This window comes from Carassius auratus, unplaced genomic scaffold (genome assembly GCF_003368295.1).
Source record: "Carassius auratus strain Wakin unplaced genomic scaffold, ASM336829v1 scaf_tig00011586, whole genome shotgun sequence".
Lineage (NCBI taxonomy): Eukaryota > Metazoa > Chordata > Actinopteri > Cypriniformes > Cyprinidae > Carassius > Carassius auratus.
Window position 1 is genome coordinate 385,660 of NW_020524219.1, and position 18,734 is coordinate 404,393.

Below are 18,734 nucleotides of genomic sequence, written 5' to 3' on the forward strand. Positions count from 1 at the left end.
CTGTGCTATCACTATCATTACCCTACTGTACAGCGCATCCTTGACCAGTCAACCGCCGAGGTCAGCCATAATTGCAGTTGCTTATAAACAAGATTATCACTGAGATTACTAAAGCAGAGGTGTAGATCAGACGATTCACAAGCCACACAGACAACTGAGTGGTTGTCATAGTATGAAATGGAAATGAGAAAGTATAAATTAAATACGGAAGTCTGATAAAAACTATTGCACTTGTATAAATCAGCAATAATACAAAAAACTCTTATTAACTTTAACCTTACTGTAAAATGTGATTTATGAGATTTAGCTGAGCAAGACACAGCTTGGCAGGTGAAGTTTTAGTCAAACTAAGATGCTAATGTTCCGATATGTTCAATGTTGAAATACTGAATGTGTGTATATGTATATTTAAGGGTTGCACTGACTAATAAACTACTTTCAGCAATAGAAATCCTGTTTATTTTCTCCATAGAGAAACTGATTTGTAATATAAGTCAGATTTATACACTCCAAGTAATGAAATATGTATCTGTAAAGGCAACAAGTCTGTGTGATTCCAGCTTTATTGTAAATAAAATAATAATAATAAATAATGTTTGATAGGCACATTCTCAATGAAGAACTACATTATTTACAATCCTCCCTGGATCAACCTTTCAGAGGACTACTGTATGGTTACCATGGGATGAATTGTTCATTAACAACCACCAACTCCAATCAAGCACTGTGAACTTTGATTTCATCTCAGAGCTAGTTGGCTTGGTTCATGCCTTAGAACTCTTGATTAACTTTCTGAAATCCTTATAGAGAAATCATCTGGGAAGAACACTTCCATATGGTATAAATTATGCATCATGTTCCATCATAATCCCACACATTGCTCTGAACGGTGTCCAGAGGATGACAGCAACTATAAGTGAGTGTGAGGTGTTTTTATACGCTGTTCATCACAACACAAGCAGCATGAGTCTGGCAGTAAAGATATTGCCCGCATCATCTTAGCTGCATGGGACATATTCTTGTTATTGCATGCCTATACTGAAAAAAAAAGTTGTACGAAGCGTATACAACCTCACTGATAAATTGAAGCAGTCTGTTTGGTTTCTACAGTGTAGACATGCTGTTAGCCATGGTAAATTTGGATGGCTGAATGGCAAGTGGCGAGTCATTTAATAAACACAACAGACTAGTCTACTCATTTTTTTAAACAATTAGTAAACAAGTAAAAAGTACAGTAGTCATGCAACCCCCAGTTTATGCATATACACAAACCGATGTATATTAACATAACAAATTACTGTATATAAATTTGTATCAATTGAACAAATATTTTTTTTCCACTCTTGGTGAGATCAGAAGTTGGATCTTCCTTTTTCGCTTCCTGTTTGGTTTGAACAATCACTATTAGAGATATATTCAGTCCCAACAAAACAAATGTTATGTCATGGTATTAGCATTGTTGTCTATTAAATCTTTCTCTTTGATGGGCCTTTTAGACTGAAGTCTAATTTCCCCTGGATTTAGGAGAGTACGGTAGGCTTTCTTCAGGGACAGCTATCCAATTATTCTGCAGCCACAGCTTAGAGTAAATCCTGCACAAGTGTAATTATACTAAGGTGAGGTTCTCACAATCAAATTCAATGCAATTAATGATTCTCCGGAGAGGACATGGCTACCAATCCCACACATTTTTTTTAGGCCAGACAGTGGAGAAAAGTTGGCCAGGACAAGATTTCTATTCTTGGCAGAGAAGAAAGATTAAAGGACAATGCAAGGACAAATGAGTAACAACAACATATGGAGGTGAGGGTCGACCCCTTACAAAAAAAGGTAGAAAAGACCAAAGGCAATTATAACACATACATTTTCAAACACAAACGAGTCTGAGTGATGATATTTATTCAGCATATGTTCAGTAAAGACTCTCTCTGCATGAAAAAAGTGCACTGGTTTGTCAGAAAAATACAACGATTTTGAGATTTAAAGGAGAAAAAAAATAAAAATACTAATTTTACTGCCAGATTGCAAGTTAAAAGGTAATATATGCTAATATTTTGCTCATTTTCCCAACGTTTTATCTCAACTCTGCGATCAAATAACCTTATTTATGAAAAAAATGTATGAGTGAATGAAAAAAAATAATAAAAAATAAAATAAGTAGTGAACATTATTTTTATCTAAAAGGTTGTTCTTGAGTTAGCAGACAATCAGTATATTTTAGTAAATATTTCAAATAATGTAGGTCTCAGTTTGACCTTTGCTTTTAAACATATTATTCAACATAGCTAAAATAAGGTACCATATAAACCCAAAAATCAGTACCATAAAAACGATAAACTATTTTATTTGGTATTAAATCGTTGCCATTACTTGAGTTATGCAGCTATTTGAAGTGTGGTTGAAGTGTGCATTACAATTTTCTAAACATCAATAAAATGTACATTAACAATTGTAACCTGACTCATTGTCTGTAATTCCATATGTGCAAAATTGTTATAAAAGTTAAATAGGAAGAGGTCTCTCCTACTGTGGAAGGATAATGATATACATTGTATACTGTGGTACTGTATGATTAATGTACACTCTTAGAAAAAAAAGGTACAGAATTTGTCACTGGGGCAGTACTTTTTTGGAAAAGGTAATGCCCCAGTAAGTTTTTGTGCCTTTTATTCTGTGAGTGTACAGTGCAATATACCTTTGTGTATTACCATGGTAACTATGTCCAGGTAAGACCATGGCACCATGGCACTTTTTTTTGTAAGGGGCAAATGTACATTTAAAGTGATAGTCAAAAATGAAAAATTTGGTCATCATTTTCCCACTGCCTATCGTCCCAAACCTGTATGACTTTGGAACATAATAATACGCTGTCTGTTCTTTTCAATGGTATAATGAATGGGGACTGAAGCTTTTAGGCTTTAAAAAAGAACCATAAAAGTATAGTAAAATCTTTCCATTAAACTCAAGTGTTATATTTCAAGTATTTTGAAGTGTTCTGAATCACATCAATTGATTGTTTGAAAATGTCCAATTCAAAAGAATGACTCTTTTATGAATTGGCCATCACAACTGCTCTCAAACTATTGGACACAAATATGAACTTTTACTGTACTTTAATGGTGCTTTTCTGTCCATTTTGTCCAGACCCTGCTCATCGTAATTGTATTGGCTAGAATACATTTTTTTAGTTTTTTTTTTATTCCACTGAAGTATGAGCGAGTAAATGATGACAATTTTTCTTTAAGTAAATTTCTCATCAGCTGAGTAATAATGAAGCAAACAATTCAACAAACATCAAAAGACATCATAAGACACAGACATGTACTTACAAGCAGCGGATGAGAGCATGCATTGACATAATGAAGCCATGCCATGATGGAGCAAGGTTATAAAGGAAAGAAAGTGACAGAAGAGAAAGAGAAACATGTTTAGGTTACAGAAAACGGAGACCCATTCATCAACCCACAGTGACTGAAGGCAGATTGAGACATGTCAGTTCCATGCCAATCACAGAGCACCAATTCAGATTGCCACTCAATGTGCTGAATATAATATTATTACAAAATGGGATTTTAAGCTGATAACCCTCTTAATAGGAATAGCTAGTGGCCGATTTACTGTTTGACAATAACAATCTTTCAGACGAGGCATGTCAATTACATTACCCTGTTCAAATCAGGGAAATTTCGTGGGCCACCCTTGCCAAAAAAACTTGAGTGCCGTATCAAGGACCTGACCTTGTCATGTTGTGGTTGATGTGAAAATAACCATGTTTGCATATTAAACATGCTGGAACATGCTTAAATGCGAGGTGAGTGGGACGCCACATACCCATCTACTAACCTTGCAATAGCGTCGAACTAGTGGGTTCGATTATTTCTACATCAACAAAAACAAACATGAAAAAACATGAATCAAAAGCAAAAGAAGGAGAATCCTGAGATGAAAATCTCAAAGATTAATACTTGAACGGGTCAGAAACTACCAAGGGAAAATTCATAGTGTGTACAGGAACATTTTCAGGTAGTTCTGCTTTGGTTCAGGTTTTTATTTTTATTTTATGAAAGTTTAAGGAATAATAAAAAAAAAAAAATTGTCAAAGAATTGTGAAAAGGCTCTAAACAGACTTGGCTGAAACCAGCAACCACTGAAACTTACGGTATAGGATGATACTTGTGTTAGCGCTCCCAAGTTTGTTGATAGCGACGCAGGTGTAATTGCCATAGTCTGCCTCGGACACGTTGAAGAAAGTCAGCTTTGAAAAAGCTCCGGCATCCTCGATCTCAATGCCATCAAAGCCATTGAAGATCCTGGGAAACAGTCAGCAAACGGGGAGACTTGAATCTGCCCGGCCTTGTTTACGCTACATCACAGCTTCCTTTGAAGCTAGAGGTTACATTTATGACAGCATCAACATTTTCGGACGCAGATTGCAGTGGGTCTGGTTACATTAAAAGGAGGCAAAACGGGAGGATTGAATTATTGGCAGTGGAATGCAGAGGGACACGCACATGCACCCTTATGCACATTTAATTATGATACAACATTGTGACAACTTATTCTTCACTTGACATCAAAGGCAGTTTGAGAGAATGTACTGAGACACATTCCAGCCAAAGGCTCTCAAGTACTTCGCTTTTAAAAACAGTGAATGAATGACAGCACATCTAGTCAGACGTGTACAGCTACTGAAAAACATTTGTCCTTCACCTCACAATATAATGACTTTGACAGATATAGAGGAAATACAGACTCTTGTTGATAACTAGCTACTACTGTACACATCTAAAAAACAAAACAAAACAAAAAAAAACTGTAAATTGCTGGAATTGAGAAATTACAAAGTGTACACTAACATTAAAGCTACAGTTTTATCCCAAAGAAAGGAGCAGATGAAGCAGAATATCTTGAAGTGAAATGCCATACCTCCTGTCATCTCTGTACCACTCAAAATCTGCCTCGGGTACAGCATCTGCCTCACACTCCAGGACACCTCTCTGACCCAGGGTCACACCAACATCTCTGCCATCTGAAACACTGGGAGGGTCTAAACACACATAAACACACACACACACACAAAATCAATTTATCAATTTTTATTAAGAAAAAATCCAAAACGTTATTTACAGGTATAAAAAAAAAAAGTTAAAAACAAATAATTTGTAAACATAAAGTAGGGTTCAAACCACTAGCATTGCTATTATTTAGCATTTGGAGACATTTCATTACAAAATATATTATATTTTATATTTAAAGTCACAAGAGACTTACAGTTGACTGTGAGTTCAACAGTCTGTGTGTCCACTGCAATTTCGTTGGCTGCGGTGCATTCGTACACTCCTGCTCTATATCTGCTGATGAAGGGAATCTCCAGAATCTCACTGTCTGAGCTTAGGCTGTCATCTGAAAAAAAAAAAAAAAAAAACATTAAAATGTGACTGTCATGATCTGTATTAAAGCTCTCAAAAGAGAAAAGGATTGTCTATGTTTCCTTAAAAAACATCTATCCACCATAACAGATGACTTGAATGGTTGGTAGGAATCTTGATCTTGGAACAAGAAAGAGTTACTTGGGTAAATCACATCATGATGCATGCGTCTCATTATCACTGGAGAGCTGAAAAGTGTCTGATTTTCCAGTATCGACATAAGTACTCTGCTTGGGTACAATAAGCCACACTGTAGTGTAAAACATGTTGTTGCCCTTCTTTGCAAAAATTCTAACTTCATATTCCCTGAAATACTGATGCTCTGATGTATTTATAGTCATTTGTGTCCTATTGTGGGAGAAAGGCGACACTAGAGATGTGAAATTGAATTCAAATATGAGTCTCAGTCTCTGTGCAGCTGCTTTGAAGTGTTTGCATACACACTGGAGTCAAACTGCTAAAATATACGGTGCCTTTTCATGTTCACGAAATCCAGACTGGGAAAAAAAAATGTTGGTGGAAAGGGATCCTTGTGATGCAGTTCTCAACGTCAAACGGTAATACGTGGTTGACTTAAATAAATATCATCCTCAATGTAGTTTCTGACAGCAAAATAACACACTGAATTTACTTAAGTATGCTCTGAAAGATAGTGTCTTACACCTGGGAGAGTTGGGCTGTTAACGAGAAAGAAAGAGGCACTTCCTCTAACCTGATGAGGAGTGTCAACAGAGTGCTCTGGAGAAAGAAGCTCATTACCGTTCAAAACCATACACACCTCGTCCAAGTCTACTCAAAAAAGGATCTTGTACAATTTTATTGCTGCATTGTTTAAAAAGAATTCAAACAATCAACTACACCTTCAAAAACAAGCCAATTAAATCCAAGCCTTTTTAGTGGCACTAGAACATCTTTGCAAAGTGAGCCACAGAAGGAGAGTTTCTTCTTTATTCAAGATGCTCATTTTGATGTTTCCCAGAGAAAGTGCATGTCACTGATGTTGTAAAAGACTGGGTAAGCTTGATGAAAAGCGAACCACTGGCATTTGATACTTGGTCCAGCAGAAAGGAAATGTGGTGCTTTGGCATCAGGTGCATTGTAGACTGTCTTCCATCAAAGGGAAGATTGACATAATGGGACCGTTTATTTCCATCGGGGCTCTGGGTTTCACGGCTGCCTTGGAGGATTGTATCAATGCGAAGCACTTGAAGACTGACATCTTAGGCTTTTTTCTTCGTCAATACACCACTGAAGCACATTCATTATGCATGTCTTATATAACCCAACCACTTTTGATTATTCATGGACCCCCATTGGCATTATAAGTGTCAGTCAATAGTACGGCAGGGTTTGATTTGTGATATTATAAGTTAAAATAAAATGCCTCGAGCTGAAATGGTACAACTATCGCACTGGGTGTCATAAAAAATAGAACAAGCGCCAAACAACTCTGTTAACATAGAAACCAAACCCACAGAAATGAAACAGTCTGCCCTCCACAGTCACATCCATGGTAGGGCTGTGACAGTGGCAGATTTATACCACCGCGGCACTAATGGACCAACTACCATTGGTGGCAAGGTGTTTTATATTAATTAGATATATAAAAATGTGTTTCCCCATTTCTTTATAGCATCTTCCATTTACCATTGTCTCATTTGTATTTGGGCAGTTTGAAGAAAGCCTCACCAATGCAAACCTAAACAGCCAGGTGTTTGCAATAACAGGAACTTGAAGAGACTTGTACGAATGCAGACAGGAGATATGAATGGAGATAGCTCCAGATCGGCGATGTACAATATTATCTGGTGACCAAAAAGGTCCATCGCTCAGTGTGAAATTAATTTGCTGAATGCAGAATAAACTCTATTTTCCTGTGCTCAAACCTGCCAATCTAAACCATGATCTAAAGAAAACGCTGTATGGCGTTTTGAGGTAATTTGTGATAAAACAACAATAAAACAACAAGTATTACTATTATTACACCTGTATACAAAGCTTTGTATGATGCTTGTTATAGATTGTGTGACATCACGTTCACTACCGCCGGTGGCAATAGACCACGGTTGTCATGCCGACTGTCATAGCCCTATCAGATGGTGGTGAACATTGCACAATATAATGACAACAGATTCTCTAAATCTCCATTTGCAATCTGACTGCAATCCAAGTTGATACAATGGACACTTTTGTATAGAACTAATCACTTTGTGATAAGTTTTTATGTTAGTGCCATGTCATCTTATCCTAAATAGCCTATTTATTTAAGCAATTAATGCAGATATCCACAGACAGGCCTACAATTCGATTTTAAGCTATTTATTTAGATGTACAGAAAATGTAGATGTAGATGGTTTTGTTTCATGTCATTCAGACAGGCTTTTCCTATCTAATAAAGTGTTGTTTGGGCTAGAATAAGATGCAAACCAGTATAAGTGTAAAGTACTGCAGAAAAGCAGAGAGCAAGGAACTAATAACGCCGAGCTGTTGTACACACATACACACACAAAACCCCAGAGAGAAGGAAAGAAGAGTTGGGCAAGGTGCTGAATCAATCCAGGCACAGCTGAAGGTGCCATCTTCCGAGCGACAGGTTCTCTGTCTGATCCCTCCAGAGCAGCGGGACAGGAACTCCATTACCGCACCACCTGATTAACTACACTTCTGTTCTGAATGTGAACCAAACACCAGTTCAGAAGATATCCCATTAACAACTTTTGGTACATGATACAATGAATTGATTGATTAGTCACGGCTGTGATGAGATTTATATCCAAATGCTGCATTGTCAGTTGAGGAAGAATTGCCTGTTTATTCATTTTAAAAACAAACGGTCTATCAACTGACATAAAAAAATACAGACTTAACTGTGCAAAACCTTTAATGCATTATCTACATGAGGAAAACAAACACAGATAGTGTGCGTCACACGTATGCCCTGCAGATATTTATTGGCTTTATTCAGCTGAGATTCTTGTTTGTTTTCTGTTCATTTGACAGGCTTGCTTTGATTCCAGCCATCAGAAATCTTCCGTCCTTGAGTCTTTGTTTGACTTAAAAATGCAAAATGAAAAGCCACATCTGTAACTAATGCCGAAATATGCTTTTGTTTGAGCGAGCGGGTGCAAATGTGTTCGTGCTACATTTGTGTGTGATATATCAGTGCAACAAACGCCCACAATCCAGTTTAATCACCTTCTAAATGTGCTGAAATATCTTAATTAGATTGTTGTTATTCTCTCCGGCTTAAATCCATGTGCAAAATTGGGTGTTTTGGAAAATTTGCCTCTTGAATGGAGACTAGCTGGAACAGCGGGCTGTATTTGATTTGAGTGACAGACAATACAAGCTTGAATAGGAATGAAAAGATAAACACACAGTAGAGTACATTAGCATGGGGTAATCTGCAGCTCCACAAAGTAGTTCACAGATCCACATCCTTCTAAACCTCTGAGGCCATTGCTCAGGAGAGAGAAACACCATAACCAGAACCGACCAGAGTAATATCAATCTATAACCCCTTTCACCCCCCCCCCCAAAAAAAAAAAACTAAAACAAAAAATTATAATAACTAGAGTCAGCACAGTACCGAGGAGGGGAGGTTGAGAGAAATAGTGAGAAAAATAGTAGGCGAGCTTAGCAGAGTAGAACTGTATTAGCAGTTAGGGCTAGCACTAAGAGGATCATTTGGTTCCTGAAATGAGCTGCCGATCCCAAACACACAGAAGCCTCATTACATAGATGGTTATAAACAGGATTAATGCAATCACAGCTCAATAAAAACCTCAAGGAATGTGCTCCACACGATGTGCTCTTCACTGAGCCAAAACCCTAATTCGCACTGATCTAATAGGAGTTTTCGCTCCTGGGACACAGACGCTCATTAAAAACAATGTTTATTCAAGTCGATTAAACAGCGGCAATGATAAATTAGCAACATTATTGACCCTATTCCTCACCCAAAGGAAAAACAACACAGTAACACAATAACGACACCTTTACTCTTGCCATACCCACAATGCAACTCACACGCCACTTGCTCTGATCTTTTGCTCACTGGATTTTACAAAAAGAGAGAAATATGGGATTGGGTGAATATCCCTTTTTGGGGATTGAAAAAATAAATAAACAAAGGGTTTTGCTCTGATCAATTAAAGAAAGACCATGCAGAGCCTGCGAATGATTTATTCAAGTGTGTAATATGTCTATTAAACAGCCTAAGGGGATAATAAGATTAATATCCCATCTTTATAGTTTCTTTCAAGCATAAATGAACTTTTTCTTTGTTTGTGAGAGGCAGAACATTTGCTGTTATCCACATCCTCCAACATATACTGAAGGGTGTGAAGTAGTTTGAAAAAGGACACTAGTACAATGCAATGTACAAATACAATGTTTTTGTTTTTTTCTTTCTCCAGTAAATTACAATTATCTTTAAAGATCAATGTACTCGACAAGCAAAATTGTGTAAGATCCGCGAATACATCTTAAATGAACTTAAATACATCATTTCCATTTTTTAAGCATAAACATCACTATATGCAACAGGAAAATATATATACATGGTAAGAAAATAAAACAATTCAATCTTATTATATTGTGCAGTTTTGCTTTTCAAGTAAATTGATCTTATTTTATGGATGTTTAAATTTTTTTAGTGGGAAAAAAAAGACAAAGACACTAAAGGAAAGTAAAATTGCATCATTCAAAAAGTATATTTTTTTCAGTTTGCAAATCTGGATCTTTAGAAACACAACATAAATAACTGATATTCTGAAGTGTAAGGTTATGCAAAAGTTTCAGCGAAATGCACATACAGTACTGTTCTAGCAAAACAAAAGAGCTTACTATAATATTCAGGACAACGGGTCCTGTACTGGTATTCAGTTCTTAGTTGTTGTAAACTTTGGGTTTGATCAATAATTCAGATTGTTAATAGCCAGAGCCACAAAGAATCTCAGTATTTGTGCCTGCAGAACTGCACATTTCCACAGAATTGGAATGTCTGTCAATAACATCCACTGACCCCAGTGAGGTCATTTGTGAAATATTTTGGCTAATCTGCAGACGCATCAAAGTGCAGCACTCTCATTTTACATTTTCTGCAAAATTATGGCAATTTTGCATCATAAACTCTATTGCTAATGGTCTTAAAATCACATTTCAGCGCTTTTTACGTAAATGCATTTTGTCACATATTCCAATCTAAACCACATTAAATGATCCATCAACCTTTTCTCTATGACAAGATCATGATATGTTGCTGTTAGTGTTCACTACAGCATATTACACATGAAGGTGAACTCTAGAAAGTCATTAAAGCACAAATAACATTGCTTTTGCATGCTTCCTTAATAAGAATGGATGGTAGCAGGCCTAGCTGCCCTCTTTAGATTAGGATCTTGATAAAGTAAGGACTCTGTATGATCGTAATCTAGAGAAAACTTCCATGTGAGTGATGTGAGACTGGAGATAGGGTGCGACATCGTGAAATCTCTTGGTTTATATAGAGAGTCCAGAGAAAGAGCTGTGTGGCTTTGAGCGAAGTGCCATTTAAAGGTCGGAGATGTGTACTTACAGAACTAAGTGTGACTGGCAGACTTATTTCAGCCCTTTATTGAAACAATGTGGAAACGCTGCGGTAAATCTAAATGACTGTAGTACGGCGAATGCTCAGGGGAGCAGGTGCATTTGACATCAACATGCTCTACATGTCTAATACACATTTTAAAAGAGACAAATCTCTACAAGACTACAATTCCTGGTGCTATCGTAATATTAAGATCTTATCGCAAGGGGGTCTGTGTCTTAATGAAGTATCACACGTCGTTTGGATGGCTTCCGACTGATTCCAGTCCCATCAAGATTCCTGGTTGCCAGTTCTTTGAAGATTATGGCATGCTTTTACAAAAACAAATCAGATCTGAGAGCCAATGAAGTGTTAAATTGATCAAAATGCACAAAAGCATGGTGTTTATAAGCTGTGTAATGTTACTAATGCCAACACAACCCACCATCTCCTCATCTTCTTTACATTTACCTCCTTACATTTTAAACCAAACTATCCTTTAAAGATTGAAATCTGTTGACAATGGAAGTATATAAACAGTGCCCACCTGATAAATGATGTGGGAAAAAAGTTTATCCTGTGGTCCAACAAGACTCTGACTTGAATCTGCTCTAACAGTTGATCTTTTATTCCTAAAAGCATTAGATGTTCTTAGCAGATAAATGTACTGTATCATAATCGAATCCCATCTCAAACTCTTTCACTTAAAACAAACAAACAGAGCAGGCACTTCTATGTCACATTAACATTTCAATTACATGATCCTTGTAACAACACAAAGAGAATGAGCAGGTACAGCAGTCCAATTGCACCCCATGAATCATAGCGCATTAAAATGCAGTTTTTCCCTGATTAAGTGAAATGGTGCACGGCAGAACAGAGCCGCGGACAGGCCCAAATGGAGCTGATTTGTTCATGTGGCCTGAAGATAAGCAAAATGGACCACTCAGCTTGTATGGTGCATGCACAAACACACACACACACCCAAACAGTCAAAATACACACACACAGAGCTCTCAGAGAAAAAGACGCCTGATATTTTATCTCACCCGTGCTTAATATGTCAGTGGGATGCAGTATTTTGCTAAATCATCAAGGAAAAAAGTGCACCGTTCTTTGTACTGGGAAAATAGATCAGCAGTACTGGACCGATGTTGAGGACTGTGGTATCATTTTGAAGGCAAAAGATACTGACTAAAGATTTGCTTAATTTTCTGCATATAAAAGCATCTATCTCACCTGAAGGTGATAACATCCTCCAGCCGATGGCAGGTTCTGGTTTTCCATTAGCCAGGCACATTAACATCACGTTGGAGCCTTCATTCACCACAAGGTCCTTTGACAGGTTCAGGATCTTTGGAGGAACTGTAAAACATCAAAGTTGTTAATATCTAATTAAACAAAACAAAACAAAAAATCAAATGTCCCTTGTGGTTAACTTAATGAATACTCTTTATCATGAATATAGACATAACATAATTAAGAAATCAAGGATCTTTTCCACAGAGCATAAACTTAACATTCAATAAATGTAACATTAATAACCCAGTTACCTCTCCAATAAAATTACACATTTCTGTGTTTTGTGCTTGATTTGATTTAGACCTAGTTTGGAAAACTTCAAATAAATATTACAGAAAAAAAATCTGTAAAATATTTATTGGTTACTATTTCTATTTTGGGCTGAACAATTGCAAACTAGACACATTTCAGAAGGTTGATTTATTGATTGCCTTTGCAGTTTGAACACAATTTAAACAGACTGCAGAGCAAGCCACAATTCAGGCCATTATGAGGGCCTTGCAGATCTCAAAAAGTCTACAACTCAGCAAAACTAAAGATGTTACAAATACCTTATTTAGTCACCCTAGGGGGAATAGCCATATAGGGTGTCCACATACTCTCTTCAGGAGAGCAAATTACGGCCTACTTTTAGCGTGTTTTTTTTTTTAAAGTAGTGTTAAACATTTACTACAACACTCACAGAGAATATGTGTTTGCAAATAAACAATCAAATGGTTTTTTTTTTTTTTGGGTGCTACAACAATGTTGAGGACATCATAATTTATATGGAATAATTAAAACATTGGAATACATAATTGATTTCCATACACTATCAATCAGTTTGGGGTCACTATTTATTTATTTTAAGAAATTAAGACTTTTATTAAGTAAGTAAATTCATCAAAGGTAAATGTAAACATTTCTAATGTCACAAATAATTTGTTTTTAAATAAATGCTTTTGAACTTTATATTCATCAGAGAATCCTATAAAAATGCATTATGTTTTCCACAAATCTTACTGAGTCAAAAAACTTTTTAACAGTAGTGTGGACAGCCTTTTCTTTTCTTCCTGTTTATTAAAAACAACCTTGAAGAAAAACATTAATATGTATATTCTCATGAAGTGAAATCCAGCTTGTTGCAGGGATCTAAGAGGAATCAAGATTGTTGAGCTGTTGTTTTCGGCACAGGCACCCTGAGGATCCACACAAACTATTTTGAGTACAGAACCACGAATCCCTCCAATACCTTTACAAGCCTTTCCTCCGCCATGGCTCATATTATAAAAATTACCCTGCAACATAAAGGTCAGTTAAGTTAAAGGTCAGTTCAGTATAATGTCTCAAATCTCTGCAGAGCATCCCGCACTTTTGCCTCGATGATGGCCGGCAAAATATGTTTGACTTGACTGCCGTGACGGTTGAATAAAATCCTTTAGAGACCATTAACTAATTCCCTCAGCTGTAAATTAAGATCCACATTGAACTGTAGCAGAAATGTCTCAGTTGAAAATTAATTCAATACATGCCTTCAGGCGGCGTATGCGCGATTTCCCCTTTTGTGAAACCTTACAAAACAAAACACAGTGTATGAGCACGCTGCTTTAAACAATTAGCATTATCATTAGGCGCTCAAAAGAGATCTTCTCAGTAAATGTAATAATAGGTGGCACTGATGGTATGATCAGAAAAATACCAGTGTCAGTTGAAACGTTACGTTCTGCTATTGAATACAGATGTTATTTTGACACGTGTACTCTGTCAAGAGGTTTGGTTTTGCATTTCAAAGCTGAGACAACTCAACAAAGGTTGCCGTCACCGTCTGAGCTGGTACCAACAAAGCCAGGCAGTACCACCGTTTTATCCTGTTTTAGTCACTAAAGACATGTTCCTCCAGAGACACTTGGCTATAAATAATTAATTTAACATCAATCGAAGTGTACATACTCTTTATATGTGACAGAGAGCAACATTCTTCATGTATTGTTTTATATATACATGCACATATATATACATACACATATATACACATATATACATACACATATATACACATATATATACATATATATATATATATATATATATATATATATATATATACAGTACATACATACATACGTACGTACAGTGTATATATATATATATATATATATATATATATATATATATATATATATATATATATATATATATATATATATATATATGTTCAAGTTAATAATTTTCTCCAATTTGTCACACACAGGGTAATTCAAGTAGTTCAATAATCTTAGAAAAATAAGCATCTAAAACCCAGTGTTGTGGCTTTTAGTCCATGTCAGTTAGCTTTAAAGCTAATCTACATGCTAAAAGACAAAATTAACTTTTAACAGATATACAGATTTAAAATGTAATCCATCTTCAAATGTCATATCTGACTAATGCACAGCCACATACAAGGTTTAGTCCAAAAATACATTACAGTTAATTTCTAAATCAAACCCAGACCCCATGCTGAGCAAAAGTTTAAATCATTAGTAAAACTGTATAATTTGTATAGTGAAATTCAACATTGTCATTCATAGAAATATAGAAGAGGCCTGTGGACCAAATTTCTCTTTCTTTCTTTCTTTCTTTCTTTCTTTCTTTCTTTCTTTCTTTCTTTCTTTCTTTCTTTCTTTCTTTCAGTATTTTTAATCAAATAAATCTAGCCTCTTTCAAAAGAATTAAAAAAAAACATATCGATCCCAAACTTTTGAACAGAGAAGTGCATGGAAAGTTGACTTATTATTTAATTATTGTAAAAATAAAATGTTAACCTAATAATTATATTATTATTTTTTTCTTTTAAAAGGAACTGAATACATTAGCACAGTAATTACAAAATTAACTGTGATTAAATGTTTCAATATTTTGAAGGACTGACAGCTTATTCTTTATTATATTTCTTAGAGAAATGATAATTGCTGAATCTGTGCACTCTATAAGAAATTCATTAGTTGCATAATGTAGGATAAAAATAAAATGCTAAAAACTTCATCTAAATGCTAAATGCTGAATCTTCAGGCAGCAGCAAGAGCGGTGCATTTGATTATCTGCAGCCTAGAATGTTAAATGTGTTTTGCTCACTGTTCTAAATATGGAAAACAAAGCCATCCTGAAAAAAGAAAAGCAGAAAAGCTCAGTGCGCTATTAAGAGCCTCCACACAGCTCTTTAAAGGCAGTTTCCAGCGAAACCACAGCACACATGCTCTGTCAATCTGTAATAGGGACTAAAGGAACCATATGAAGTTAATAAGAGAACTGTTTACAATGGCAACATGACCCTCCATATGACAATAACAGTCAGTGAGGAATGATTCTATCACTGCGTTTATTACTTGTGTCTTGGAACGATAGTGTGTATCTTTGTGAACCATATTTCTGATAAGAATGGCCAGAATGCAACTCAAAGCCATTTTCAAAGCCAATAAAGGGCTTACAATGACTTCTTTCTTTATACTGCACAGACAGTAAAGACACACTTGCCGTTTGTGGATGTGTGTGTGTGTGTGTGTCCCGCCAGATTGGATTCTCCAGAATCCGTATGAGTTAAAGCATGTTAAATTGCATTTTAATAGAGTCGTACCATCCTCTTACTTTTGATGCCAGATTTCTGAGCTTCAAAGGGATCTTCAGTTGACAGAAGGAGCAAATGAATAGAAATAACTTGGCATATCACAAGACTATTCCCAAGATTTGACCTCCGCTTTCCCTAGCTGAGACAAGGGAAACCTCAGTAAGGCGTTATATGGATGATCAAATATAAATATTATCTCCCTAGCAAAACTAAATCACAAACACTATAAAAACAAAATAAACAAACAGAATATCATGCAATTCAGATATTATAGTTTTGGTTCAGTTGAACAAAGGGGTAAAAATCTGGCAGACCAGATCAACCCGGGAATTTTTCAACAATCCAGTAATGAGCACTTCATTATGATGATCAGCTGCAATCGAGAGCACCATTAATATGGTTACGATTATTTCACTTATCATAAAATCATCACCACTAATTATTTTAGATGAAAAAAGAATTAAATAATAAAAGGACTGACATTTATCGTAGCCATAATTATATTTTCCAAATGAAAAAAGAATGAAATAATAAAAGGACTGACATTTATCGTAGCCATAATTATATTTTCCCTTAAGAGGCTTTTTATTGACTTAAAAAAGCATTAAAGCAAATTAAAAGTGTGTATATATAGACAGCAGGGTTATTCTAGTTATCTAAAACAAAACAACAGCAATAAAAACTAAATTAATTATTGTATTCCCTCTAGTTGGCAAAGCATCACTTTTTCATTTTCAATTAGTTTAAATGTTATGTATATATTTGTATACAAACACACACACACACACACAAACACACACACACAGGGCTTGACATTAACTTTTTTTCTCACTAACCAATGTGGCTAGTGGTTTTCCAAAGTTACTAGTCACACAGCATTCTTACTAGCCACATTTTTGTTTTTGTGAATATACTCATATACCAGCCGTTCTCGACTTTTCGTTGAAAAGGGTTTTTTTTCCCTTTGTCTCTTCTTCCTTTTTGGTTTCAGTTGAATTATAATAGGCCACCTCATAACCTGCGGGTCTGGTTGGGGCGGGGCGGGGTGGGGCAGGCCAAATAATTTAATAAAAGCGGGACCCATGGGTTGGAAAAAAACCCGACCCGTGCATCACTAGTGTGCATGTAATACTCATGGGAGTTGTAGTGTCGTAGTGTCACACTGCAATATGGCTTATTTCAGATGCCTTTTAAAAACACTACAATTATACAACCTGCCAAAAGTGGCTATTTGGAGTCACTGTGTTACCCGCCAAGAGCAAATTCCACCCGCATTTGGCGGGTGTTAATGTCAAGACCTGTATATATATATATATATATATATATATATATATATATATATACAGTGGTGGGCCGTCATCGGCGTTAACGCGCTGAGTTAACGCGAGACTCTTATCGGGCGAAAAAAAAATATCACCGTTAATCTATTCTCAAAGTTGGGTTGGGAGCTGGGTCTATACTAAGCAAGCTATGATGACTTTCACCTTGATATTTTATATAACCGACTGGCTGTGGACAGCCTAAAAAGATGCTCAGGACAGTTGACGGGCCACTGCTGCCACGAAAGCTTATCTTTTTCACATGTTTTTAAGTCTTACCGCTTGTCGATGTAAACATTAAAGCATCCAAACACAAGACGCAGAGAAGCTGAACAGAGTAGCTGGTTACTCGCGCGCTGTGTTCGGTGCGGAGAGAGAGAGCTGCGTATCATGGACAGCGACACTGAACCGAGCGCTCTTCTGCGAAGTTCTCCTCGAAGTCTTTCCTGCACCTGAACGAACAAATACAAATCGCAGTTTGAACAAACAAAAAGATGTGAAAGAGCCCAATTCAGTACTCGCGCTGTTCTGGTGTTCAGGGCTCAGCAGAGAAAGGCGTCTCAAAACGCTTCAACACCGAATTTGCTTACTTTTGCTCTTGTGCCGACAAATACATACAAAATATGTCAAAATATCCACCTTGGAAATTATGCTCGAAAAAACTGTCAGTTATTTCTTAAGTGAAAGTAAACAGTTGAGGAAAAAATGGGATGTGTATTATATTGGATGCGTTCATGGTCTCTTAAAGTGACCGCGCCTAATTTAGCTACTGGCTGCTGTAATGTTAATCCAAGAAAATTAAAATGAAAATCACTCACTGCTCTTGACTGAATTACTTTGTAGTTTTAACCATTAAAACCAAAAAATATTCAGACACCAAATATAATGTTTGATATATATAGCAAAACTGTAATGTGAGAAATGTTGAAGGTGTCTGAATAAATGTAGGTTTGATTGTATATTTCATTTTTACACTGAAGACTATCCAGTGCTATTTTACATTTAATTATTTGGTTTCTGTACCTTGACACCTATAAACTTGAAAAAAACGTAAACATTGGTGGGAAACAGGCGTAAGGTTGTTTGCACCTTGTGCAATGTGGAATTAGTTTACAGCTTTTTCAAGCACTTTATGATGCATTTTGGAAACAGGAGATGAGCCCCTTTTCTAATGCACCACCTAGCTTGATAATCCCCTTCTCAAACTGCTTCTTACTGTTTGTCAATTTGATTTGGGTAACACACATATTCTGAATGCCTTCGGCAGAATTCGAATGAACCATTTTAATCTAGATTAATCTAGATTAATTTCAAGATCACAGTTAGATTAATCTAGATTAAAAAAATTAAACTATGCCCACCTCTAATATATATATATATATATATATATATATATATATATATATATATATATATATATATATATATATATATATATATATATATATATATATATATATATATGTGTGTGTGTGTGTGTGTGTGGGTATTTGTGTTGTTTAGTTTTAATTTTAGTTAAAAGTTTAGTCATT

General features: G+C 35.9%; 1 protein-coding gene across 5 annotated transcripts in view; it reads right to left on the reverse strand.

The window, feature by feature from the left end:
* The window catches only part of LOC113073195 (neurotrimin-like), an 87,120-nt gene that overhangs the window by 3,321 nt on the left and 65,065 nt on the right, over positions 1-18,734 (reverse strand). For 3 of the 5 annotated variants that reach the window (XM_026246072.1, XM_026246074.1, XM_026246073.1), the window contains exons 3-7: positions 12,238-12,363; positions 5,272-5,403; positions 4,927-5,047; positions 4,159-4,310; positions 3,844-3,879 (exon numbers count right to left, since the gene is read on the reverse strand). In XM_026246072.1, the coding sequence (XP_026101857.1) occupies positions 3,844-3,879; positions 4,159-4,310; positions 4,927-5,047; positions 5,272-5,403; positions 12,238-12,363 (567 nt within the window). The remainder of the gene's footprint in view (positions 1-3,843; positions 3,880-4,158; positions 4,311-4,926; positions 5,048-5,271; positions 5,404-12,237; positions 12,364-18,734) is intronic. The other 2 variants (XM_026246076.1, XM_026246075.1) reach the window with 1 other exon arrangement.